Source organism: Cinclus cinclus, chromosome 24 (genome assembly GCF_963662255.1).
Source record: "Cinclus cinclus chromosome 24, bCinCin1.1, whole genome shotgun sequence".
Taxonomy (NCBI): domain Eukaryota; kingdom Metazoa; phylum Chordata; class Aves; order Passeriformes; family Cinclidae; genus Cinclus; species Cinclus cinclus.
In genome coordinates, this window is record NC_085069.1 from 2,110,777 (window position 1) to 2,138,617 (window position 27,841).

Consider the following 27,841-nt stretch of genomic DNA (forward strand, 5'->3'; position numbering starts at 1 on the left):
AGCCACTTTATAGCAAAGAACAGGCCTTTTTTAAGCAGTTAGCCTATGATCAGGTACATTCCATTCTAGTATAACAAATATAATTCAGCCAACCACCATAAATCATGATGTGAATATGTTATATAACTTGGTTATATAACTTGCTTTTCTACCTCCAATTCAGCTGAGTTACTTTCCCATAGTCCTTTTCTGCTTAGCTGAAGTAGCAGGCCTGAGCCATCATTTTACAAGGGTAAGAAGACCCTTATTTTATAGGGTTTTACCTATATGCAACACCTTTCCATGGTTATTCTCACACTACCAATTTGGTTGTTGAGTGACCAGAGCTGCATCATCAACTTCAAGCCATGGCAGAGCCATTGTTGCTGGGAAAGCAGCCACAGGGGTCCAGTGCTCAGTGCTAGGCCATTCCAAAATGTGGGGAGTCACTGTCACAGACTCCCCAGTCCCTGACCTTTTCCGTGGCTCTTGGCCATGCTTGCTCTTGGCAGCCACCAACTACACCAAATGTGTATTCACACATGAAATACGTGCAGGTAACCAAAATGGCCAAAATCTCAAGTGTGAAGGGCCAATGTATTCCATCATCCCAGTGGCAAAATGGGTTGACAGACACAGCTGAGCTTATTCCATCATATGAGGGACAAAAGGCGTGTGCAACAGACCTGTGCCCCGCTTAACTCAGGGCCTGATGCTGGCCCATTCTTTCACGTGGCTGTGTTTCTATAATCTCTGAGCTTCTAAACTCACTTCTCCTGCTACAAGGAGGCCCAAGTCTATGGGAAAAATGCTCCGAAGACTTTAAACACATCCTGCTCTCTCTTCTGAGAGAATTCAGGTTTTTTTCAGCAGGCAGAAAAAAATCCAAAGCAAACACAAATTATTGAAATTTCCACACTGAGTATTTCTGGCATTTTTCAGGTGTAAGTTTGGTCTTTGAGTGAAAAGAACTCTAAAAACAACTTATATTCTTTCTCCTTGCCTAATTCTGCCATTTACACTCACTCCTCCCAACAACCACCCACTGTGCAGCTGGAGAGATGGACACCTCAAAAGAAGACTAGTTAGCCTCGTTCTCAAAGGCCGAGGAAGCAATTTGCATTTGGGGTGCAGTAAGGCAGGGCCTCATGGCTCCTGGACTGCAGGAGATAGGAATATCTTTCCCAGCTAGAGGGAACAGTCTCTAGGCAGGAGCCTGTGTCTCACACTTCCATCCCTTCAGGAAGACACAGGGCTCTGATCTGTGCCTGCCACATTTCCCCAGAGCAACACCTTTCTCTCTGGCAGCTGGGGATGACAGTGTGGGGAGAGAGAAGGACCACACAGAGACACAGGCTGGGATGCAGCAAAACTTTAATGAGTTGGAAGAGGGAAAGGAGGTCCTCTGAGTGGGCACCGTAGTGCAGGGAGCACCAGGGGGATGTGGGAGAGAGTGTCACGTGGCCAGGGTGCAGTTCACATCTTGGATTGGGCTCAGCCAGTGATCACACAGCACAGGGGAGGGCATGAGAGTAGAGACAAGAAAGAAGAGCGGGAGAAAAAGGCAAGTTAGACAAGGACCATGGCTTCAGAAAGCCCAGGCACCACTCCTCCACTGCAGGTAGAGTCATGGATGTTCAGTGCCACTGAAGGCAATGGCCAGGATCTCCATGCTCAGTCAATTTCCATCTTCTGGGTTCCAGGGGGTCCTTCTGTGGAGCTGTCACCAGCAGCTTTAGCAGATCCTGTTGCAGTAGCGGTTGGTGATGCAGGAGAGGTCAAAGCCCCCAGAGCTGATGGGCACTCCCCCACAGCTGAGGACGCTGCCGACAGCAGCGGAGGTGGAGGATCCCACCACGGTGTTCTGTGGGAAGGAGCTGAGGATGGGGCCAGGCAGGGTCACCAGCACAGGGGAGGGTTCAATGATGATGGTGGAGCTCTGGCACTGCCTGACACAGCACTCATTGCAGCTGTTGGCCAGCGGGCAGGGGCCGCAGGGCTGGTAGCAAGGGGTGCAGGGCTGGTAGCAGGGGCCGCAGGGCTGGTAGCAAGGGGTGCAAGGCTGGCAGCTGGACATGGCTCTGAGTCACAGGTGCACCTGGGAGAGAAGAAAGAGACAAGATGGGGATGGTTGAGGAGCCACCTCTCCACACACCACAAGGGAATCAAGGCATAGCCTGGCTTGGGAGATGCAGCCAGTGCAGGGAGGACCACACAACTCTTTGCCTGATCCCCACCACGGAGACTCACAAAAGCACTTTCTTTGTCAAGAGAACAAGAGGTCCCCCAGCCCAGACACAACCCCATGCCACACCAAACCCTCTGTCCCCTCCCCTCCCCAAACAGGCAGCCTCAGGACAGCCAGTATAGGACAGAGCTTCCAACTCACTTGCTTCCAAAGGACGAGAAGGACGGTGAAGTGGATGAGAGAGTGAAAAGCTGAGATGCCTTTTATACTGGTCCTGCACTGCCCCAGGTCCAGAGGAAGTCTCTCTGGAAACAATAATTTTCTGAGAAGCTCATTTCAAGTGCAAAACACTCCAATTAATGATATGGGCTGTGTTTTGTTTTCCCGTATGGCAGCATTTTCATTGTCTTCTTTGGCCACACACGTTTCTCCCTGAGGGCTCCTTTTTAGAGCTGGGCAGGGAAGCCCATGGACTTCTGGGACAGGAGCTCATTGGTGCCAGCAGAAGATGAGTCCTGAGTGCCAGAGGCATTGCCTGCAGTCTGGGTACATTGGCCTGGGGCACTCCTGTGGGCTTGTTTGCAGCCTCCTGGGCAGGAAGGGCCCTGCTGCTCCAAGCTCTGGAATGCTTGCTCAGATGCCAAAGGGTTACTGAATGTGTTGATGTGCCACGTCGACCCCTTCCTCCCCCCCTCCAAAATCTCTGATTCACACTGGCCATTGCCTTTGCAGGTTGGTCATCAGCGCTGCTGCTCTTGTCTCTTCCTCTGACTGCTGCTCTTAGGAGTCCTTGGTGCACTTGTTGTGTCTCCTCCACTCCATGCCCTCTCTCTGATAGTCCCCTGTTATCACAAACAGCCTCATCTTGTCCTCTCCCGGGATGCTCCAGCCTTACCCTCCCAAGAGGTTTCCCTGAGTCTCCTTTGCCACAGGAGCCCACAGCTGCATGGGGACAGGGCTGTTTGCTCAGTGGTGCTTACACATCATCACGGCCTCTTCTGCTTCTCACATTGCCCCACCAGTTAGTGGGGCTCACTATTGTGGGTGAACAAGAAGTGGGATGGGGGTATAGCTGGGACAGCTTGCCACAATTGCCTAAAATGTTATAAATGAGAATCAAAACATCTCAATATTCAGTAAAAATTTGATTGCTCTATTTGCTATAGATGGAGCAAGCAGTGCTGGGGAATGTGAGGGGTCACCACTAACTCACACTCCATCAAACCTTGGTTTGCAGCCTCTTCTTATAGTATGGACTCTCACTGTAATTTTTAACTTTGCCAGGTAAGCAGTGGTGGTTGAATAAACATCTGTAAAGTCTCTGAGTGATAGTCAGTCTTGTATATAACCATCTGGTCTTGGGAGATAAAAACCAGCAAAAGTCAGGAAGTCTGGTCTTTGTAGATAGGCAGCATTGATCAAACAAAGGCATGAAATCTGATTTTGCAAACTGGTAGTAGATACAACTTATTTCAAAAACATAATATTCGTAACAGGGGGATTTAAAACAGAATTATTTAAGCATATATTTTCCTCTATCTAGTGTCCATGCTTCACTTCAGACTTTGGTATTCTGATTTATACAAGCCCAAATACTTTTATGATTAACAGAAATCTTTTTTCAATTATCATAAAAGGATAAAGCATATTATATGACATCATGCTGAATTTATTAAGCTGCAGGAGGAAATAACATGACAGGAATGTTTGGACTGATGGCATTTGTCTTCCCAGTAAACCATTATGCATGATGGATCCCTGCTGTCCTGGGAATGGCTGAACACCTGTTTGAACATGGGGAGTAGTAAATGAATACCTGGTTTTGCTCTGCTTGATTGTGCAGCTTTTATTTTACCTTTCACTCAACCCATGGGTTTTCTCAGTTTTACTCTTCTGATTCTCCCCTCTGTCCCAGTGTGGTGTAGGGAGTGACTGGCTCTGTGTACTAAGACAACAAATGGGGTTACACCATGACCCTTCTCTATTCCTTTGCTTATCACCACCCATTGCCACCATCACTAAGTGGCTGCAAACCAAGGTTTGATGGAGTGTGAGTTAGTGGTGACCCCTCACATTCCCCAGCACTGCTTGCTCCATCTATAGCAAATAGAGCAATCAAATTTTTACTGAATATTGAGATGTTTTGATTCTCATTTATAACATTTTAGGCAATTGTGGCAAGCTGTCCCAGCTATACCCCCATCCCACTTCTTGTTCACCCACAATAGTGAGCCCCACTAACTGGTGGGGCAATGTGAGAAGCAGAAGAGGCCGTGATGATGTGTAAGCACCACTGAGCAAACAGCCCTGTCCCCATGCAGCTGTGGGCTCCTGTGGCAAAGGAGACTCAGGGAAACCTCTTGGGAGGGTAAGGCTGGAGCATCCCGGGAGAGGACAAGATGAGGCTGTTTGTGATAACAGGGGACTATCAGAGAGAGGGCATGGAGTGGAGGAGACACAACAAGTGCACCAAGGACTCCTAAGAGCAGCAGTCAGAGGAAGAGACAAGAGCAGCAGCGCTGATGACCAACCTGCAAAGGCAATGGCCAGTGTGAATCAGAGATTTTGGAGGGGGGGAGGAAGGGGTCGACGTGGCACATCAACACATTCAGTAACCCTTTGGCATCTGAGCAAGCATTCCAGAGCTTGGAGCAGCAGGGCCCTTCCTGCCCAGGAGGCTGCAAACAAGCCCACAGGAGTGCCCCAGGCCAATGTACCCAGACTGCAGGCAATGCCTCTGGCACTCAGGACTCATCTTCTGCTGGCACCAATGAGCTCCTGTCCCAGAAGTCCATGGGCTTCCCTGCCCAGCTCTAAAAAGGAGCCCTCAGGGAGAAACGTGTGTGGCCAAAGAAGACAATGAAAATGCTGCCATACGGGAAAACAAAACACAGCCCATATCATTAATTGGAGTGTTTTGCACTTGAAATGAGCTTCTCAGAAAATTATTGTTTCCAGAGAGACTTCCTCTGGACCTGGGGCAGTGCAGGACCAGTATAAAAGGCATCTCAGCTTTTCACTCTCTCATCCACTTCACCGTCCTTCTCGTCCTTTGGAAGCAAGTGAGTTGGAAGCTCTGTCCTATACTGGCTGTCCTGAGGCTGCCTGTTTGGGGAGGGGAGGGGACAGAGGGTTTGGTGTGGCATGGGGTTGTGTCTGGGCTGGGGGACCTCTTGTTCTCTTGACAAAGAAAGTGCTTTTGTGAGTCTCCGTGGTGGGGATCAGGCAAAGAGTTGTGTGGTCCTCCCTGCACTGGCTGCATCTCCCAAGCCAGGCTATGCCTTGATTCCCTTGTGGTGTGTGGAGAGGTGGCTCCTCAACCATCCCCATCTTGTCTCTTTCTTCTCTCCCAGGTGCACCTGTGACTCAGAGCCATGTCCAGCTGCCAGCCTTGCACCCCTTGCTACCAGCCCTGCGGCCCCTGCTACCAGCCCTGCACCCCTTGCTACCAGCCCTGCGGCCCCTGCCCGCTGGCCAACAGCTGCAATGAGTGCTGTGTCAGGCAGTGCCAGAGCTCCACCATCATCATTGAACCCTCCCCTGTGCTGGTGACCCTGCCTGGCCCCATCCTCAGCTCCTTCCCACAGAACACCGTGGTGGGATCCTCCACCTCCGCTGCTGTCGGCAGCGTCCTCAGCTGTGGGGGAGTGCCCATCAGCTCCGGGGGCTTTGACATCTCCTGCATCACCAACCGCTACTGCAACAGGATCTGCTAAAGCTGCTGGTGACAGCTCCACAGAAGGACCCCCTGGAACCCAGAAGATGGAAATTGACTGAGCATGGAGATCCTGGCCATTGCCTTCAGTGGCACTGAACATCCATGACTCTACCTGCAGTGGAGGAGTGGTGCCTGGGCTTTCTGAAGCCATGGTCCTTGTCTAACTTGCCTTTTTCTCCCGCTCTTCTTTCTTGTCTCTACTCTCATGCCCTCCCCTGTGCTGTGTGATCACTGGCTGAGCCCAATCCAAGATGTGAACTGCACCCTGGCCACGTGACACTCTCTCCCACATCCCCCTGGTGCTCCCTGCACTACGGTGCCCACTCAGAGGACCTCCTTTCCCTCTTCCAACTCATTAAAGTTTTGCTGCATCCCAGCCTGTGTCTCTGTGTGGTCCTTCTCTCTCCCCACACTGTCATCCCCAGCTGCCAGAGAGAAAGGTGTTGCTCTGGGGAAATGTGGCAGGCACAGATCAGAGCCCTGTGTCTTCCTGAAGGGATGGAAGTGTGAGACACTGTAGCGGGGTGCTCTGCTTTGTGATTTGGTCAAGCAGCTTGAAGAATGCCCTATTTGCCTGCATATCAGTAGTAGACTGAGGGGAGCCCTTTATCTGGCTCACCAAGCCCTAATGGACATCCTTACATTGCTGCAACCACAGACACACAACTTAGAGTCAATCACTCAATACTATAGAAGTCCAGTCCAATTTTATACAATAGGGTTTTCTAACATTTTCCTGCTTGGTTTTGTGTGTGAACTTTCCTGTCTCGGAGTGGACATGTCTCTTCAAGAATAGTCCTTTATGTCAAGAGATCTGCCCATGAACACTGGTACGCTGACTTGCACCAATATCTATTTTAATAGTTTTTAATTTTTGATAGCTTTAATGTAAGTCCTCTGATATAATGCATTATCCTATCATATTCTATATAGTACTAATAATTTTAAGTTTTCTACTGTGTAGTAAATAATTCTGATTAAGATATTTAGTCAAATAATTTGTCATTATAATTAATTTTACATATATATATATATATATATGTATGTATATGTATGTATCTAAAATTTTCTACAATTAGTTCTGTTGGACAAAGTTACTTAAACCACTGACAGTCTAGGGCTAAGACTGGATGCAGCCAAAGCCAGGGTGTCCACTCTGCACCTCACAACTCAACAGGACTTTTCTAATAAACTCTGTGTGAAGTTCCCCCTCCACCAGTGACAATTTGGTGTAGTTGGCAGGATGTAAAATTTTGAGAAACAGACAAAACAGAATATTTGCAGAGCCACAGTATAATCAAGAAAACCAGGGACATGACAACAGAAAAGGAAATGTTGCCATTTTGGTGAGAGAAGTATGTTGCCAAGCAATGAAATAAGACACTTAGACTTTGTTTTACTTAACTAAAACTTTGCAAATTAGAAGTTGGACACTTAGCTGGAGAGAAATCTGAAAATGAATTGAATGCTAAAAAGACATTGGCTGAAAACTTGAGGAACCAGTTGAATGATTTCTTCCAAAGAGAAAGAGAATTAAATTTGCAAACTGCCTGCCTCAGTGGGGAGCTGAAGAATAAGGAGGATTTTTCCAGCCTTGTTAATGGGGTAGAGAGGGAGGCAGACTTCATTCAATATGATCTCTCCATCCTTTATTCATTGTCAGATGAGTATGATGCAGTAAAGCCAAACTCCCCACCTCACCCTAAACTCTGCCAGCTTGTATAAAAATGAATTCATTTATGGGGTAGGATCCACTGTAACAACTGAAGATATACCTTTATGTTTATAAAGGCACTGTGATCCAATTGGCTAAACTGCAAAAGCAAGGATTCCAAAGAAATCAAACCAGGCCAGCTCCTCTATCAGAGCACACAGTCATGCCCAGCAGTGGGATGGTAAACAGGGCTCTTATATAAGGCCCATTTCTGTAAGTTAGGTGCTATGTAGGATGGCAAATATAATCCTTGCTTTTTGGTCCGAAGCACTCTGCAAATAACAGCCATAGCCATTAACATTCCGTCAAGCTCAGAGCACAGGATTCATTCACACAAGTGCACGTCCTGGCAGAAGAGAACAAGGGTCCCCTCTCACCTGTTGCAGAATGAAGCAACGGGGAGTGAAGAGGGTCCTGGTTTAAAGGACAGATATCTTCCAAAAAAGGTGGGAAATCCCTTGGAATGGAGAATATGACACCCTTCCTTCCAAATAATTATAATTTTGAAATTAAGAGGCTTTCAGGCAAAGATATGGGAAAAGGAACGGCAGTTCCTTACCAGTATGTGTGTGTATAACAAGGCAAACAAACAACCAACAGCAGCAGCTCCATCAGAAGCAGACCCCAGTCCCAGCCTGCTCTCGGCTGCAGGCACTTTCCCCTCGGGTGCAGTTCCGGGCACAGCCAGCAGGGGCGCTGCTGGCTCCCGGCCGGGCAGGGCGGGTGCGATGATTCCCCCGCGCCTGCAGGGGGCGCTGTGGAGCGAGCTCGGCCGCCTTTTCCCGCTGTTAATGGCGGCTCAGGGGGTGGAAGGGATGGAGAAGGGGCTCCCTTTACAGACCCCAGGGATGGAGAAGGGGCTCCCTTTACAGACCCCAGGGATGGAGAAGGGGCTCCCTTTACAGACCCCGGGGATGGAGAAGGGGCTCGCTTTACAGACCTGAGGGATGGAGAAGGGGATCCCTTTACAGACCCCAGGGATGGAGAAGGGGATCCCTTTACAGACCCCGGGGATGGAGAAGGGGCTCCCTTTACAGACCTGAGGGATGGGGAAGGGGCTCCCTTTACAGACCCCAGGGATGGAGAAGGGGCTCCCTTTACAGATCCCAGGGAGCAGCTGGTCCTGTGCCCCTCCCAGTGGTGAAATGAGCTGTAGCAGGAGTGGCAGCTGGAATGGCAGAGACAGGCATACCCTGGGGTGGTGAAAAAAATGTATCAGGAAACTCCACAGCCTTAGCAGGAGCCGTGGGGGTCAGGCTGACATGGGATGTTGGGTTAGAATGTAGTGGAAAAGCCCCAGGCAGCAGCAGAAAGCAGTGGGCTGGCAGCAGCAGCTGGGCTTCTCTGTAGCAGCTGCTGCGTGCAGTTGGGGGATGCACCCCAGGGAAGGGGGAGGGGGTTGGCATCTCGGGTTTTTCCCCTGCAGGACGTGAGTAGAGGGTGAGGGTCCTTTCCAGTCAGATCGAGTGTTACTGAGGTCCCAATTCACTGACTGCTCAAATGAGCAGAGGCTCACGCACGGTAAAGAAGCAGTGCCAGGCTGAACTCCATGCTGGTGAATTCTTCCCTCAGGGGCAGCAACTTGGCTGTTCCCCTCCAATCCTGAGAATGAGAGAGACAGGAGCCAAGCCCACTCCCTCACTGCCTCACCAAAATCTCACGGTATCTCTGCCCTTTCAAGACCAAGTCCCTCAGCTAGGAGAGTGCAGCTGCATCCTTCCCCCCTCACCTTGGCTATTTCTTTTGACTCTTAAGTACTGGTTGTTATTTTCTTTAAGGTAACAGATGGGAGAAAATTGCCTCAGAAAAAAAGATAAAAAAAAAGAAAAAAGAAAAATCCTAACCTCCAACAAATAAATGGGATACTTAATAATTGGTCTGGTCCTGCACTGCTCCAGGGCCTTGAGATTTTCCCTTGTGGAAGCAATAATTTCCTGAAATGAGTTGCAAAACATTACAGGTAATTATATGGTCTGTGTTTCAGATTCCTGCATTGATAACTTTTGATTCCTGTCTTTATCTTCATTCCCCAATGTATATTTTCTCTGATGAGAATTCTGAGAATTTCCATTGCAGCAATGTGTCTTTGCTACCATAAATTGCATCAGTTTCCTGCAGAGTTCCCTTGCAGGCTGGAGTCATTGGCCTGGCATGCTCCCATGGGGCAACCTGACAGGACACACAAAACCAAGCTCCTTCCAGCCCTGCAGTCCTTGACCAGACAGCCAAGGATTCCTGTGTGTGAGGACACAGCTCACCTTTGGGACTGCTCCTTTAGAAGAAGTGCTCTCACCTTGCTCCAGTGAGGGTAGAAAGATGTATCAGGGAATGCAATAATCCAAGACTGGCCCTGAGGCTGAAGGGATAGAGAGATTCTCTTCTGAGGTATGAGTTTGCCAGCTCCTGACAGGTGCCCACCTGTCCCTAGTGCTCTGCTGCCAGGGTGGCACCTGATTCCTATCTCAGGTATCCCTGAATAGAACGGAATCCCTGTGGCCTGACTCAGTCTGGTTGTTTCTGGGGCCTGCTGGCAGAGCTGTAAGAGCAGCAGCAAGCACTGTCCAGGACATGGCCGTGGGGCCTCAGTTGTTGCACACTAACTACTGCTTTTCTTTTCCCATTCTTCCATTCCTTGCTCCCTCTCTGCCTCCATTCATCTCTGCCTCATCTTCTAATTCATTCAGGCCGTGGTTTCTCACTTGTGTCTCTGATGAAGTTCTCTGCTGCTATTTGAATTCTCTGCCCTCTAAATATAGACTCTGTATTTCAAAGATGCAGCTTTGCCCATTAACACTAACAGGCAGTCCTACTCTCTTTTCTGTCTGGTACACACAACTGTGGCTACTGATTTATTATTGTGAGTCAAAAAACTGCCAAAGATCCCTCTGTTCTTCATTCTGGCTTTGGTTTGTGGTTATTTGGACCCCAGATAACAAGAAATTGGAGGAAGGATGCAACTTTCTTACCTACTCCATAGATCCCAGAACCAGGGTGACACAACAGACAGTTTCCTGAGAATTTTGTGGAACAAGAGAGCAGAAATCTGGGAGTGGGGTTACATACAGTTGTCCTCTAGGACAACCTTATGGGAGGTGAAGATCATTACTGCACTGTGGCATCACACTGAGCTGAGATCTCTTGTCCTCACCATTTTGCTGTCCCCAGCTCCTGAATTCTTGCTGATAAGCAAGGAATGGGGAAAATTATTCCATACGAACTTGCATCAGACATCTTGGATTGTTTCCTGGAGCCTTTCTGGAGCACTTATACTGTTTCTCGCATTTTTCCAGACACCATAACCCAGAAAAAGGGCCAAGTCATGGTAGGACAGAATCAGACCACTTCCAGACCACTCACACCTATCAGAGCTCTCAGTTTTACACTATGATCTGGTAGCAGTAGAGGAGAGGACAGGTTGTTGTTGTATCAGGCAGCAGCTGGTTCCAAGGAGAGGAGCCCATTCACCACATTGTTAAACACCACATGAAGTTCAGCTTCCTGTACTACAGGATCTCAGGTGTATTATCAGCAGAGTTTTCACAACAATTCCAAAACTCAGCCCCATATCAGCCACCCTAAAGAAATTTAACTCTAACCAAGCCAAAACCAGTATATTCCCCACCCATTATTCCGTACCATCTTCATCATGCTTTGATTTGTGGTGGAAGCAGCTTTGAAAATACAGCGATGTCTTAGTTATTGTTGACTGGTCAAGGTTTTCTCTACTCCTCACGCCATCACACCTGCTGGGGATGCACAAGGACTTGGGGTGGTTGCCCCCAACTGACCAAAGAGATATTCCAGACAATATGGTGTCATGCTCTGAATATAAATATGTGGAAGAAGAAGGATGAGGGGCATGTTTGGAGGTAAGGTGTTTGTCTTCCCAAGTCAGCATTCCACATGTTGGAGCCCTACTTTCCTGGGGTTGGTTAAACATCCACCTGCCTTAGGAAACACTTAATGAATTCCTTGGTTTGCTTTTCTTGTGTGCTGAGTTTTGTTGAACTTGTTAAACTGTTTTTATCTCAACTCGTGGATTTCCTCACCTTTACTGTTCTGAATTTCTCTCCCATCCTGCTGGGGCACTGTGAGTGAGCAGGTCTATCATGCTCTTTTGCTGGCAGAGGTTAAACCACAATACCTGTCCACTGAGTGATGGCTTCATCCTCTAGGAGTAGCAGAAGCAAAAGGGAGTGCAGACTCACCTAGTTCTTAAGGAGAAAAAGGAGAGTGAAGTGGATGAGAGACCAAGGACCTGCACTGGCTTTTATACTGGTCCTGCACTGCCCCAGGCTCAGAGGTTGCTCAAGCAGACTGAAAAAATTTTTACAAGCTCTTCTGAAATGTAAGACATCCCAAATGATACAGGTTGTGTTTCAGGGTCCTGGTGCCTTTCACTTCCTTGAAAGCTAAATTACACTATGATATTTCCCTCATGGATGTTTGTTTTGAGATTAGAATGAGATTTCCTAAAATTTCTGGGACAGGAGCACATAATTGTGGGCAGAACACTCATACCAATTGCTAGAGAAGTCCTCTACAGATCAGGACCAGTAGCCTGGGGCAGTCCTGGGGTGGGGTTTTTAACCCCACTGACAAAAGGCCAAGGTCCTCTCAGCCCTGCAATCCTTATGTGGACTCCAAATGGATCCCATTTGTGAGGATACGCCATATCCTTTTCCCTCTCTCCATCCCAGCACCTTCTGATTGCTACTGGTCTTTCTCTTCCAGGCAGCTGAAACCACATTGCTGAGCTTCAGTAGTTCTCCTTCATACACCAACCTTGGAAGTGATTTCCCAGGCTGCTTGGCTTCCTCCACTCTTTAGGCCATGACTGGGGATCCTCAACTGATCTGTGTTTTGGGCATTGAAGTGCCTTGGTGTGCTCCAGCCCAGCCAGGGTTGTGCCTGCTGAAGCCACAGTTGTCACTTAAAGGCATTTTTGATGGATGGACATAGGTGGATGATAAATTCCTTTGAATATATGACATGGACAAACTTGCATGCAATGCTGTGCAGATGAGCACAAATGAGTCTGTACATTTCTGGCACTCATCACAGCAGGATGTGATGGCCATCCCCAAAGCTGCTCTTCCTCAGCACAGCTTGGCCCTGCAGGCTGGGTTGCCTCTTGCATCCTCCATTGTTAAAAAACTTAAAAGCGCATTAGCTTTATGTCCAGGGAGAAATGCTAAGAAATCCTGCCCAGCTTGTGCATGGAAACCCTGAGTGGATCTGCTTCCAGTGCTGTGTGGTGGGTGCCTGCCACACGGAGTCAAGAGCTTCAGCTGCACAGGGCAAGGAAGGCAGGGGAAATGGGGCCATGGCCAGCCAGGTCAGGGGGAGATTGACAGGGGCAGGAAGGCTGGAAGCTGGTGAGTTTTGGCAGTAGAAAAAAGGCTGCTGCTCCCCTGTGGACTTTAACTTTAGAATAGGTGCTGTCATCTGCAAACTGGTGAGGACAAAGAGACACTTTGGGGAATTTGCCAGAGGGACCTGTGCTCAAATAATTTTTCCTCCTTGAAGGAGAAAATACCTGTGACATCTTCAGGAGACTCCCTCTCTTAGGACTCTTAAGCACCAGTCTCCTAACCTGACCTGATGTCTCAAGAAGTTTCTTGTTGCAGAAGAAGGCTGCTGACCTTGCCCTGCCTTTGGAGCAATACCATTTGCTGCTCTTTGATGTGGACTCCAGGGATTATGTCCAAAGTGTTTCTAGGGTGACTACAGAGCTCTGGGATGAAGTAAGGGTGTGAGGGCCCAAGTTGGAAAAGACTGAGTAGAGAAGAACTCATCCTGTGGGTGACCACATGATTGAAGGCTTTGTGTTGCAGGTGGGGATTTGGTTGTGACTGCCAGAGAAATTTCAGTGATGAATGAGGGATACTGAGCAAGGATAGAAATACTTGACAAAATCATGCACACAATCCTTAAATCTCATAAGAAATCAACAGCATCCTTTACCTACTCTTTATTCTTCCTTCCCTTGGGTGTTATACTGGTATTGAATCTCTGCTGTTCACTGCACTCCTGAGGAGATATTATACAGAAATGGATCCCCTTGGCACAGACGGTTCCATCTAGAGTTCCCAGAGGAACAGTTTTTGTACAGTAGCATCAGACTCAGCTCCTGGTGCCTGTGTTGCCTGCAATAGTTTTAAACCGTGTGTGATCCCCCTAAAGGCATCACATGGCCCTGCCCCTAATGAAGTGTGGAATGTTTCTCACTGCTCATTAAGAACTGGAAGACAAATCTTTCCCATGTGGTTAATTAGGGAACTTTTCCAGTTTTGTTGGCTTGTTTGTTTTTACTGGCACAGGAGATGGTAAACAGGAGGATTTTAATCAGCTCTCAAGACAATGGCATTTCTTTGTGTATTCTTTTGTCTGAACCTTTGCCCTTTGTTTCTGGTAGAATCAGGACATACTGATGAGGCAAATTTAGTCAATCAAGATACCTGTGTGGGAGATTCTGTATTTAGCTCCAGTGAGAATCCTCTGAGCCCAGATGTCTAGTGGAATTTTCACCCACCTTAAACTCCACTTCTCTATCTTTGGCTATAAAGATTATTTGAGAGAGGATTATTTGAGAGAGAGGGCAGAAGGTTTTGGTTAAGCCAATGTGAACAGAATGTTCACTGTTCATTGGTTCACTGCTCTAGCTGAATGGTGGGAACCAGTTGTGTGATCCACATCCATTTCCTTGTGAGAATGACTTACTCCAGCAAATGATTAGATGTGAACCCACCACTTGCCATCAGAACTTGGGTCAGCAGCTCTGTCTGGTTGCTGAACCTCATGCCTATGACCAAAGTATTCTAGTGAGAGAGGTGGCAGGGAGAGGGTTTTTGTGAGCAGAAGAGAAGTTGGACTGGTTGCTCTAATCAGCTGCATCTGTCACACAAAGCACAAGTAAATCAGCCTCCTTCTAACCCCACTGAGCCTTAAGAGTTGACACAGGAGTTGCAGAAAGTGGTTTTCTCAGGTCCAACATTTTCCTGTTTTGTCTCTAGTCAGTGTAGACAGCGTCTTTTTGGGTGGAAGTATTCTCAATAAAACATGGACGTCTACTCAATTATTATTTTTTTTTGCCTAGGTTATTTTTAGTCCTTAAACTTCCTTAAATACCACTGGGAGAAAATTTGATCCTTGTAAAATGTGGCTTGCCTGACTGGTACAGTAACTTTTGGAGGAGATAAATTTAGATTTGAAATTGGCTATTTCACCCCATTGATGTTCTGTGACAAATAGCTCAGGTGAAGACACCTGCTCTGGAGTGCAAGGAGATAAATTCTATTCTATATAGAATTATATCTCCAAATAAATATCAGAAAAGTCTCAATTAGCTCAGAGAAGTTCTACCTTGGAGCACAGTTTCTGTTCATTTATGACAAGAAAAGGAGGTTTATGAGACTGATTCCTTTCAGATGTCCCCAGTGGGATGGTAAAGCTATGTGTAGTATATCAAAGGCATTCATTTCAGTCTTTTCCTTCATTCATGGAAAGAGAGTGGCACTTCCCATGGTTGCTTCATCACCTCCTACACCAGATCACCACCAGAGACACCTGCAGAGAACCCTGAAATAACTCTCCCCACTGAGTAAGGGCTGCAGATCAGTTGCCTGCTGCACAGCTCAGATGTTAATTTAGATTGTCAAGATTTAAGCCTTAGCTGTGATAGGTGCTCTGACATCTAAAATGAGCTTGTCCACACTTTGACATGATCAAACACTGGGTGCTTTGCAATGCCCTTGCTGTGCTGGGAGCAGTGGAGTGGAGAGGAAGAGGGGATACACATCCCTCTTCCCACCCTTGAATGAAACAAATTCTTCTGTTTTGCAGGCTCCCCAAGTCCTTGGTTATCCTCACCTGAGCTGCTTAATTAGCAGCTGTGCTAATTAACACTGTGGGCTTGTTGTCAGGTTTGTGGAATCCAGTGTCATCCTGGTGTGAGAGGAGACAACTTTTGGGTGAAACAATAGTGAAATATGCCCTGAGGTGGCTGGTACCTGAGTGACAGGGTGTGTGAAAGGGTTTGGGCAAGTGCCTAGAGTAGTTATCACCTCCCATATCCTGGGATTTTACACTTCAGCAAGCTAAAACTCCTGGTAAATTGGTGTCGAAGATGACAAAAGAGTGCCTTGCCTACCCCAGTGAAAACCATCAGCTTTTGGCACTGTGTTGGGGCTTGACCTGTGTTGGTCGAGTCATGACTCATGAGGATTGTGGTTAAGGCAGGGATAAAACCACCTCTGGGATTGCCACGACTGAGCCAGAGATCCAAACTGCATCTGAGAACACAGTGGTTGAGACAGAGACTTAAACCACATGTGAGGATACCATGACTGAGACAGGGACCCAAACAGCAACTCCAGTAAGCATCCCTTCCAAACCTGAACCATTCTATGATCCCATAATTTCATTATTTTAGCATTGTGTTGTCTCCTGCAGAAACATTTGCATATCCATTCCTGGTGACATTTGGTATAGACTCAAGGAACAGAAAAGGCAGTGTCTATGACTGTGGAAGACTGGTGATAGTCCCTTGGTGATAGAGACCAGGAGGAATCCCTGCTCACACTCCCCTGCAGCCAGAATTACCCCAAGAAGTTCTGCTCCTGCTGGTCCCTCCAGGTCTCAGGTTTGAGCTGCAGCTCCTGCTTGCTCCACACTCACAGCCTCTATCCCTGGGGCTGCTGCCAGCCTTACCTGGACCACTAGGCTGACAATACCAGCCCCAAGGGCAGCACCAGCTTGTGGGGTGAAGGGGCTGTAGTGTGCCAGTGTCCCTCCTTGGCTGTGCAGAGCCAAGGGCAGAGATGAGTGATGAAACTGGGGGCTGATTTTGGGGCTGCCACGTGGTGGCCCAACAATTCCATCAAGTCTGCTGTGACCTCTGGCTTCTTCACAGACCTCTTTTCCCTGGTGTGTCCTCACAGACTGAAATGGAATGTTTGTGGCAGGAATGTCTGATGCCTTAGGATTTTAACTTTTATGTTTTTCATATATTTGTAATCCTACAATTCTTTAGTGTATAACTCTAAACTCCATACAGAGTATTAATTACTGTCTTTACATTTTGGTCAAACAAACCAATTCTTCTCTAGGCCTGGGACTCAAGGACACCTCACTGTCTCAGACCCCCCAAAATATAAACAAAAGTGTGTGGGGGAAAACTGGGGATAGATGACTTCATTACCTGAAATTGTAATTGGAATATTAACCCCTGATAAGTAAATGGACCAAACCTATAACAGTATGAAAAACTCATGACCTTCATCCATCTTGGGTATGGCCTCTGAGAGGCTTTTGACTGCCCAAGGTGTATCTGAAGGCCTTTAATAAATACCTGCTTTAATTCTCTTAATTTTGTCTAGCTTCTGTTTTAGGTAGCCACTGCAAGGCTTCATGTCTAACTGGAGGAGATAGGATCTTACTAAATGGTGTTGAGACCAGGGGGTTTGGGGGTCCTGGTGTCTTTTTAAATTCTGATTCCAGGATCAACAACCAGATCATCCCCACTCCATAATGTGGGGTGGCACGTGGGCCGGAGGAATGGATGTGTTGGAAAGAGGAGAGTGTCTGTGAATACCCATTAGATCCTTGATGTATTCTCCAGAGGCATTACAAAAGCTGGCTGCAGCCAGGCCATGCTCAAGCACAGCTCTGAATGTTCTTCTTTAGACAGCTCTAAACTGTGACATGCTATGACATGACATATTCAAACCTTACCTCTTCTCAAAAAGAGATAACATTAAGAGAGACACAGATTTTAACCCCCTGTTGACCATAAGGGAGGTTGCTGAGGATCAGGAAGAAGACTTAATGTACAGAAATCTCACTGCCTGGGCAGCATTAATGCACAATACCATGGACCCTGGGCAAGAGATGAGACCGAGTGATCTATTTGTTCCAACCAAAAATACAGGCTGCAATCTTGGGCAAATTAGTAGTTCCTGGGAATGAGAACCCACTGAATGTCCAAACAGAACTCAGAGGTGGAGAGAGTTATATAATCAATAATTAGCATTAGGTATTCCAAGAGCTGCAATTCAGAAGCAGCCTGCTGGGGTCATCCAGAGTCTAGTTAGTATGGTTCAAAGTCACAGTGATAGCAATCAGAGAGAAAATACTCCAAACATTTGGACACCATGACCAGCTCCAAGAGGGGATAATAACTTTCTGTCTCCAAGTTCAAGATCAAGCCCCAATTAACACCTGGATGGGTCAGTCAGCCAAGTGGAAGCTTTTCAGTGGGTAGATTATAATGGTAATACATTTTTATTTGTGTAAGTCCTCTTTAACAATGACATTTGGAATAGACATGGGAGTACAAATTTCAATACTAACACAACTGTGTGTCTGGCCTGGAGGGCAAAGAGTTAAAACCACTGAAGTAAGCAGAGCAAGAGTGAAGTGCCAAACCACAGGAGTTAATTTATGGCTCCTGGGTGAGAAGCTGAACTTGAAGACCACAATGAAAACATTTGGGGTTTTGATGTTTTGAAAACTTGAACCTGGCACCTGCCCAATGGCAGTGTGTGGTCCTTTGGTTCATGTATTGACACTAACCCTGATCAAAAACCTAAAACTTGGAGGTTACAATGTATGTACTCCTGAAAAAACTGAACTCCCTCAAAGATTGCTAATGTACCACAAAACACAACTTCTTCCGTGTGAAAAAGAGCTTCTGAAGTTGTAGATGATTTGGGAAAAATATTGAGTTATCTCCAAAACCCACTCCTCATATAATTTACCATTTTGGTCAGTTCAAGAGCTGGACAGGAGATTGTGATTGACAATTGACTGTCAGCATCTCAATGAAAACACAGTCCCACTAACAGCTGCAGGACCCTATTATTTCAATATAATCCCAATATATATCCATAGCAATGAAAGTGGCAGCATACCCCAAGCATGGACTTTATCTTAAGGATCATTTCCAGCCTGAATGATTAATATTATATAGTTGTGTGTATGTTACCTGTGAAGTGGTTCCCCCTACAGCACTGTTTGCATGTAGGTCTTGAGCTCAGTTTGTCCAGTAGTGGCTTATTGGGGTGGTGATGAGGTTGAGTATCTCCTCCCCAACCTCTGCAGTGGAGGCAAACACCCTTAGCAGCATCCTGTGTCCAGATCCAGGGGTTTGGGAAAAGAGCAAATTCCAGGTTCAAGGAGCTCTTGAGGAGTGCCACATGGATCACACCAGCCTCCTCTGAAGCACAGAGATCTCTCCTTGGGAGACATGATTGTGGTTTTATCTCCTAGTGGAAGTAGCCGGGGAAGGAAGGTCCATTCCCAGCCATGCACCTGGACATCAGCCAAACCCTGTTCAACCTGGCCATGGACACTTCCAGGGATGAGGCAGTCAGAGCTTCTCTGGGCAACCTGTGCCAGCCCCTACTTTTGCCTTCTGCAAATCAGGTGATGTAGCTGATGCACCTGTCAGTGAAGATCAAGGCAGAAAAAGGAGTAATTGACTACCTCAGCTTTCTACATTATCTGGGTAGACAGGTCTCCTGTTTCCTTCTGGTCAGGGCCCATATTTTTCCTGTCTTCCTTTAATGAGCAGATTACCACTGGAAACTTCTCCTATTGCCCTTGATGTCCTAGGCCAATTTTAATTCTATCAGGGTTTTAACTTTCCAAATCCAATCTCTGACTGCTCAGGCAATTTCTTTGTCACTACAACACCCAGTAGGGATGGAGGAATAACTGCTCTTGCAAGGAGGTGTTCCAGAGCAGAGCTGGCATTTGGCAGTGGTGTAGACTTAAGAGGACCAAAAAAAGCTGCCCCACACTTTGAGGAGACAAAGTACCACAGAGCAGCCATAGGTCTTTGGGAGCTGCAGTCCCCATGGGGATGTTTGGGTCATTGGGCCCTGCCAGGTGCTGAAGGACCATATGGGGTACATCTACCTGTGCCTGTGTGCACTGGCCATGGATCCTAGACCAGGTTATGGAGAAGTGGGAAAGCAATAGGTGAGGTTGTGGACTGCTCCCAGATATTTTTGTGTCCCTGCTCCTGCCACCCTTTGGTGTTGTCCTCTATTTAAACTGCCTACTGCAGGAAAAGCTCACAAGAGATCTGTTCCCCAAGAGCCAAAGGGGCTGCTGACCTCATCTACTGCCATCCTGCAGCTGTGGGCTACTCACTCACAGGCAGCAGTGGTTGGGCCACTCCCCTTTCGCAGAGCATCTCCAGGGAGCAGTGCTCCAGCCTGACCTGGGAAGAGATGCAGCAAGGCTGCATGGACTGGTGGTCATTGGTTTGGAGTAGTCAGGAGCATCTCCTTCACCTCCAAGGGACAGGGAAATAAAGACAACCCAGTGAAGTGAGTCCTATGCTCTCCTTCCTCTGGGAATGAGGAAGTATCCCTTTTGTGCCCAGCCTAATCCTCTCCAAAAACAACCTTTCTCCCTGAGTTTACTGAAGAGTTGTCATAGAATGAAGGAGGATTCTAAAGTCAAGTCTTGGATGTAAAACGAATTCAATGAGTCTAAAAAAGAAAAGGAGGTGTCTCAGAGAGAGCACCAGGAGCAGCTGTAAAGATGCAGTGGGGGTGTCCATCTGCCTGGCCTGAAGAGGGAGGGAGGGAGGCCAACAGCTCAACTAGACTGGCCTATTGAGATGTGGACAGCAAAGAAAGGAGAGATGAAGGTGAGAATTGGAAAAGCAGAAAATGGGTATTGCAGGATGGATGCTTCCTGCCACCCTTTACAGAAGAACACAGAGATGAAGAGATATTTTAAATACAAAGGTCTAAAGCTCTATTTCTTGTTTAGCAGCATGTTCTCAGGTCATGGAGGTTCTTCATCAAGGATATTGTCACAGATTTAGCAAGGAAGGCACCTATTGCCACCATAGCAGTTGGTGATGCAGGAGAGGTCAAAGCCCCCAGAGCTGATGGGCACTCCCCCACAGCTGAGGATGTTGCCAACAGCAGCAGAGGTGGAGGATCCCACCACGGTGTTCTGTGGGAAGGAGCTGAGGATGGGGCCAGGCAGGGTCACCAGCACAGCAGGCGGCTCAATGGCCACGTGGGAGCTCTGGCACTGCCTGACACAGCACTCATTGCAGCTGTTGGCCAGCGGGCAGGGGCCGCAGGGCTGGCAGCAAGGGTTGCAGGGCTGGCAGCAGGACATGGCTCACGGTCACAGGTGCACCTGGCACAGAGCGCAGGGAGAAGCAGAAAGTGGGGACACATGAGGAGCAGCACTGCACCCAAACAGCCTGCAGCCAAGGCAGCTGCTGGCCCACATTGCCCTGCCCAGCTCAAAGCCCAGGAGCCACCCCCGCCATGTCCCAGTCTCTCTGTGTCTGCACAAGACCTTCTCTCCCCTGCCCTGTCCCAGCACAAGCAGCTCCCAGCCCTGGGACAGCCCTGACAGCCCCTGTCAGCTGAGACCTACAGCCAGGAAAGAGCTGGTCTTGAGCAAGCTGCAGGAGGAGAAGGTGGAGAAGAGGCTTCCCACTCACCTGATTCCTGAGGAGATGGAGGTGAGAGAAGTGGATGAGAGTGTAGGGACTTGGTGTGCCTTTTATAGCAGTCCTGCACTGCCCCAGGTCCTGAGGCATCTTAGTGGAAGTCATAATTTTGTGTCCAGCTCATGTCAAATGTACACCATCCCTGCTAATGGTTTCCTGTAGTGCTGCCTTTTTGTTTCCTGTATAATTCCACATGCTTTCCTCTATGAAAGCTTTTATAAGGGCCAGGATGAGAAACTCAAGGAATTCTGCGACAGAAAGAATGCTTAGGTCATGTGAATGATTGCATTGCTCTCATGCTTCTTGCCCACATGCCCAAGGGCTGCCATGTGAGGGACATGACACATCATTTTATCTTTCTTTTAACATCTCTCCATGATGGGCACTCACTGTTGCACCTAGCTCTGCATCTGCTGGGAGGGTTGGATGCTGTTCCTACTCTAACAGTGCTGAGAGGAAAATTGTGTTGGCCTCATTTGGCTCATTGTCTTCCTGTGCACTCTCCGTGGGTCCTGTGGGAATACCAGGATTTATCTGGGGCCTGATCCTTCTCCAGATTACCTGAGTAATTTTCTGCTACATTTGTCCCCAGTATCTCTTCAGTAGAATTTCCAGAACTGTACATCTTTTCAGTCTGTTCTTGACTGTTTGCTGACCCTGTGTGAGCATACAGATCTTTGCATTATTCCATGCAGGTGTGTTTGAGCACACATGCATCATTCTGTGCTTGGGTGACTAACTTCTTCTTGTGTCCCCTGCCCTGTTGTTGTTGGGCAGGGGACAGTTACAAGGTTTGTGAGTGCTGGCCTTTCCAGCACTTAGCTTCCTGGTTTCTCACAGAAACCTATAGTTTCCAGCCGGCATAAAAATACTGGGAGACAGCTCAGACTTTTTCCACAGACTTTATTATCGTCCATGAAGGGGTCAGGCTACAAATCCAAAGATGGGGGATCACACATGGAATTTTATAGGGTTTGGGGGGATCACAAGTAAACCAATGGAAAACAGGGTTAACACATTTTGGCCAACTATATCATCTTTCTTTGTTTGGGACAACCAATTATAAAGAACCAAACCTAACCAATAATATTCTAAAAAGATAAGAAGAAGAGCTTACATTTTTTCTATCATGAGTCATTCTAAGCAAGTAGTTTTTCTTATCTCAAAGGAAGTTCCAGGGGGCCCTCACAAGGATGTCTGCAGAGGGATTTCCCTCCTCTACAGGCGACCCTCCTGAGGGCGTGTAGTACTGGTTTGAAAAGCAAAACCAGTGAGACTTCAAGTCAGTAATACAATTTTAAATAGGGAAGAGAAAAAGGAAAAACAAAATACATGCAATAATAAAAAATAAAACCACTGACAGAGTCAGAATACAACCTGATACCCTGTCAGTCAGGGTGTTGGTGCCGTTTTCCTCCAAAGGCTCCAGCGATGTTGTGGAAAAAGCCTGGTTCTTCCTCTGAAATCCAGTGGAAAAAGGTTGCCTTTGGTGTTCTAAACCTCAGTTTTTATCTAGGTAGGAAAGGTTTGGCTCGTCCTCCTGGCTGGAGCATCTCCCAATGGGATGATGTAATCTTATCAGTTATACAGTAGGACTCAATGGCCCATTAACAGAAGACATTTCCCACAGAGATAAGGATGATCACCCTTCTCAGATGGTAATAGAATATGTATGTTGTATTGTAAACCAGACACGTGTGCAGGTCAGAGCAGCAGGACTCTTCCCTGGAGTGTTCATGATCTCAGAGAGAAACATGTTGCCTTTGACATCAGAAGTGGCACTTGGTATGGAATCTACAGCTGAATGGTCATGGCTTCAAGGTGGCAGAGAACTAGCACTGAAGTCAGCTTCTGCCTCCTGCACTCCAGTTTTTGTTTTATGGAAAGGGAGAAAGACCAAGGAAGCCCGCCCACTTGTGCAGGTTGTTATCATTCTGTGGATCCCCTTCTGGTGTAACGTTGCTGCTGACTGGGGAGGGACACAGGCTCCTCCTGTCTGGGCCAATGCCAGATGTATTTCTATAGCCGGGTGCTGACTGAGCAGGGCTGAGACCTCCCAGCAAATGAGTCTTGGACAGAAGGAACCCATATCCAGGTGTTGCTCTGCTGTGAGATGTAGGACAGTTGGATCAACCCACATAGCATAGCTGATTGCTGCTCCCTTCCCTTTAGTGGCCTTGCTGGGACCTTTAGCAGATGGTGCTGCCAGGAAGCTTCAGCCAGGTCCAACTTCTGTTTCCACTGGAGGAGCTCTCAAGCTGAAATTCTAGTACTTGGCCATGAAAAGAGCCACAGCTCCTGCTGTGACACATCTGTGCCGTTATCTGCCCATGGACCTCACCAAGCTCAGTTTGGACTCTGACATATGTGTGAGTTCCCAACTTGACTTGGCACTTTCCTTACCTCTATGAACACTCCTGGCAATCACTGGGTACTGTTGAACCTTGAATGCCGTCATGAGGCCTCATCCTGACCTTTACTCTCAGACTCACTGACTTGTCTTTCCAACTTGACTCCACACACGTGTGAGACAGAAGCCTGAGGCAGAACATGAGCAAGACATCGTTAAGTTTGTGCATACTTACAGACCTGGGACCTTGCTGGGATTTTGGAGAAAGCTGAGGCAGCTCTCTTGTCTGTGGTGTGTGGTGGTTGTGCAGAATAGAGGGCAAAATTGCAGCCTTGAACTCCATAAATTCAGTTTTTTGTCATTTTAGGGACCTGCCAGGAAGAATCCTTTGGGGAAGTGTGCTTGGGGTTCAAAGAGGCCCAGGGAGAATGTGAAATACCACACTTCAGATCTCCAGATAATAACCTTATGGAAATCACCTTAACTAGCTCCATCTGTTCAACTTGCCAAAGACAAGTAGAAGTAGATCTACCAAGGACTGTAGACGGTTTTATTTTTTGGAGCATTTATTTCTGAATCATAATATCTTATTTTGAAAATATTCAAAGTTGCATTTGCCCTTTATTGAAGCTGAAACGTTGTTTTCCTGTTGAATTTGAAATGAATTAAATTAAATTTGTTTTATATTGTATTAAACCCACCTGAATTGGTTCTTTCCTTCCGAACTTTGTTCTTCACCTGAATTTGCTTTACACTCCTTTGTACTGCCTGTTACATGACAAGGTTTTTGTAACAGTGAGGAGGTTACAAGAAGATCCCAAGTGCTGTTCCCATGTTTTACAAAGCCTGATCCAGATAGCAGAAGAATGGACTCAGTGCTGGCCAAGCCTGAGCTTCTCAGTGACACTGGTCAAGCCTTCATGGAAACATATTTAAGAAAAGGCAAAACACTGCACAGGAAGTGTGGGATGAAGAAAAACAGAACCAGTGGGTTGCATTAAAAATCCTGCAAACACAAGGATCAGAGAATAAGTTGCAGGAGGTACCTCTGGTGATGGGAAGGAGATTCCCTGCAGCCTGTGGGAGGGATGGTGGAGGAGCCCATGGAGGACCCCTCCCCAGAGCAGATGGAAATCTGCAGCAGGAGTGTGGCCCCTGGAGCAGCCTTATCCATAAGGAGCACAGCCTGTGGACAGGACTCTCATGGGAGCAGATCTTGAAAGACTTCAGGCTGTGGGATGGTGTAGCAGGGCATCTCACCCCCCTAACAATTTATCTGTTGTTTGTTAACAGGTCAGATAACTCAAACAGGACAGTCAGAGGCTAAGATAAGATCCAGCCAGCCCTGGACTCCTCTCTCTGGGAAGGGGTTTATAGAGCAAGGGGGTCTTCTTGGTACCTTGTGACTCAGTGGCCAGGCTTCTTTAATAAATTCTGTCTGAGGCTCCCACTCCACTCGTGACAGATTGACTCACATTGGAGTAGGGAAAATGGGGGAAGGAAGGAGGGACAGAAAGGGAGTGTTGCATTCTTCCATTTTTTGTTGAATAATTTTTATTCTAAAAGCTTTCCTCTTCTCTTTCCCAGACAATGACCAGGCACTCCCTATTGCACTTCTGATGTTTCTTGAACTGAACATTTCTGGTGGCACTCAACCTTCCATTTCTGTCTTTCCAAATTTCTTTTGCAGTGAGCCTGATGGGAATCCCTGTTAGGAAAGGGAGGTAATTTTGATCAAGTGTAGGTAAAACCTGTTTTCCACAATATGGAAGGGGGCTTACGTCTGGTCTGTGAGCCAGGGAGATTTAATGGATAAGGTTTACTTCTGAAAGGAATTTTACCAAAGCCATTGGTATGGAGACCGAGAAGAGAAGGAGAAGAAGATAAGCAAGAAGAAACCTCGGATAAGTATTTTTAGAAAAGTTTTGTGAAAAACAGAGGTGGAGATGGTTTTACACCAATAAACGTTATTGTAACCAATGGATAAAGTGCAAACTTTGTAGATGGTATGAAAGACAGCTAGCTGTTGTAATAAAGAGGTATTACCCTTCTGAGATGCAGTACATAATTTCATATGTCGCATCTGCCCCAACAGCAACACCACCACAGTGATATGAATGGTGAAATGTTCTCCTTGAAAGGCATTTGACAATTCTTTCATGCTTGGGGTTGGCTTCAAATACCTGAGCACTAATTACATGAATCGTTAAAGCTCTCTAGTGCTTCTCCCAAGGGATTCAGGGGCCACCCAGGGCTCCTCCACATGAAGCAGTGTTTCTATATTGTGCTCTCATACCTGAAGAGGGTGGTGTTTTGGGAACAAGCAGACTCCCCACTGCCTGCAACTCTTGAGACTGGGCCATGAGAAATGATGCTGGGTTCATGATCCTCTCAGTGATGTCCTTTGACTGAGATCCCATTATCTGCACACTGCTCTGTTACACCATTGTCATGAAAAAGAAAATCTGCTTCCTGCGAGCCCTGGTCATGTGTACATTGGTTTTGGGGTCATTTTTACCCCTGTGTTTCTCCTGATGACTGGCCCTTTTGCACCAGCAAAGGCATTGCTTAATCCAAGTCCCTTGATGTGGCCTCCAGTGATCCTGATCCAGAATCTGCTCCCACCCCGTCGTGTGTGTCAAAGATGACGAAAGGGCTGAAGAACATGTGCTGAGGAAAGTGTCCTGGTTTAAAAGACAGGTGTTTGAGGAGGAAGTCTAGAACCTTCCTGAAAAGGAAAAATGACGCCCTCTCTCCAAACTATTATAACTTTGAAATTACAGGGCTTTCAGGCAAAGATATGGGAAAAGGAAAGCAGCTCTTTGCTAAAGTGTTGCAAGTTGTGTTTATATATATATAAACACACAAAACCACCACCAACAACAACAGCAACACAAACAGAAAGAAAAAGGCCAATAACAGCCTGTTCCTACCCATCAAGCCCTTTCAAGCCCTTTCCCCTTTGGTGGGCACTGTTGGATGCCATCAAGGCAGAGCGGCTCCAGTGATTCCCTCCCAGCTTCAAGGGTGCTCCAACGTGAGATTGGGAACTCCCTGGTTGTGATGGAGGCTCAGATGAGGGAGAGGGGAAAAGGGCTGACTGCCCCAGCACCCACACGAGAGGTGATCAGTCTTAGGCACTGTTAACAGCAGCTGGTACAGGCTGGGAAGGGAGGCAGGGCTTTACTGTTGTCACACTACCCTACAGGGAACAGGTCCAGCAGGGGTGCTGCTCTGGCTCCAGGCAGCCCTGCACAGGGTGGCCCCAGGGGAGGTGAGAGGAAGGGATGACTCCCACCAGGCATCCAGGTGGACCATGTCAGTCTTTCTGTGTTTGTGTCTTGCAAGCAAATGGGCTCACAAGCTGGCAACGGGCACAGCTCCATGGCAGTGTTGAAAAAAGTAGTGGCACAGGAGAGGTGCAAGGCGAAGAAGCAGCACATGGCCATCTCTACTGCTCACCCAGCAAGGATGGAGCTACCCTCAGGTAACAAATTGCTAAAAACCACACTGCTGCACTTCCCCCCCAGTCCCCCAGCCCCCTCCCTGCTCTGACACCCAGAACAGTTCTGACGGTATGCCAAGGCATTTGGCCATGTCTTTAGTCTCTTGATAATTGTCCATTCATCATCTCCCTGGCACCAAACTGGAAGAAAATTCCTTGAGAGAAAAAAACCCCAAAACCTAACCCTCAAGAGAAAGCTTGAAGGAATGCAGTCTTTTCTCCCTGGAGAACTGGAGGCTTGGGGAGGACCTCATAATAGTATTTTAGTAATGAAATGGGATCTACCAAGAGGACTAACACTTTCTCAGCACTATCATAGAATCCTAGAATCACAGAAGATGCTTTGTTGGGATAGACCAGTCAGAAGCCCCGAGTCCAACTCCTGGCCCTGCACAGGACACCCCTGAGACTCCCACTATATACCTGAGAGTATTGTCCAAACACTTATTGAGCTCTGTCAGGTTTGGTGCAGAGACCACTTCCCTAGGGATACTGTTCCATTGCTCAATCACCCAAAACTCTCTAGGTAAAGAGCCTTTTCCTGATTAACCAACTACACCTCTCCCAATTCAGCTCCAGCCATTTCTCAAGTCCTGTTACTGGTCATGAGAGAAAAGATTTTGGTTCTTGCCCCTCTGCTGCCCCTCAAGACCACAATGAGATCTGAGCTCAGCTCTCGCTCCTGACTGAATGGGATAAGTGATCACAGCCACTCCTCATACAACCCCTCCAGACCCTTCCTCATCCTAACGGCCTGCCTTGGTCACTCTCTAGCAGCTTAAAATCTTTTCTCTGTTGTGGTTCCCAAAAGGAGCCATGTTGAGGGGCTGCCTGTAGTGGTCACACACACAGTGAAGAGGAACTCAAGATGATTTGGTTCTGGCAACTGAGACCA

At 47.4% G+C, this 27,841-nt stretch overlaps 3 protein-coding genes across 3 annotated transcripts; 1 reads left to right on the forward strand and 2 right to left on the reverse strand.

The window, feature by feature from the left end:
• Window positions 1-1,714: 1,714 nt before the first annotated feature.
• LOC134053425 (feather keratin Cos1-1/Cos1-3/Cos2-1-like) lies at window positions 1,715-2,056 on the reverse strand. Its single transcript, XM_062508449.1, has one exon. It carries the CDS (start codon window positions 2,054-2,056, stop codon window positions 1,715-1,717), a length of 342 nt encoding a protein of 113 aa, XP_062364433.1.
• A 3,485-nt stretch (window positions 2,057-5,541) lies between these two features.
• LOC134053426 (feather keratin Cos1-1/Cos1-3/Cos2-1-like) lies at window positions 5,542-5,883 on the forward strand. Its single transcript, XM_062508450.1, has one exon. The coding sequence runs from the start codon at window positions 5,542-5,544 to the stop codon at window positions 5,881-5,883; it is 342 nt and encodes a 113-aa protein (XP_062364434.1).
• Window positions 5,884-20,439: 14,556 nt separating this feature from the next.
• LOC134053035 (feather keratin Cos1-2-like) lies at window positions 20,440-21,181 on the reverse strand. Its single transcript, XM_062507827.1, is given in 2 exon segments — window positions 20,440-20,769; window positions 21,083-21,181. Coding segments are annotated over 2 exon segments (429 nt in total).
• Between the last annotated feature and the right edge of the window lie 6,660 nt (window positions 21,182-27,841).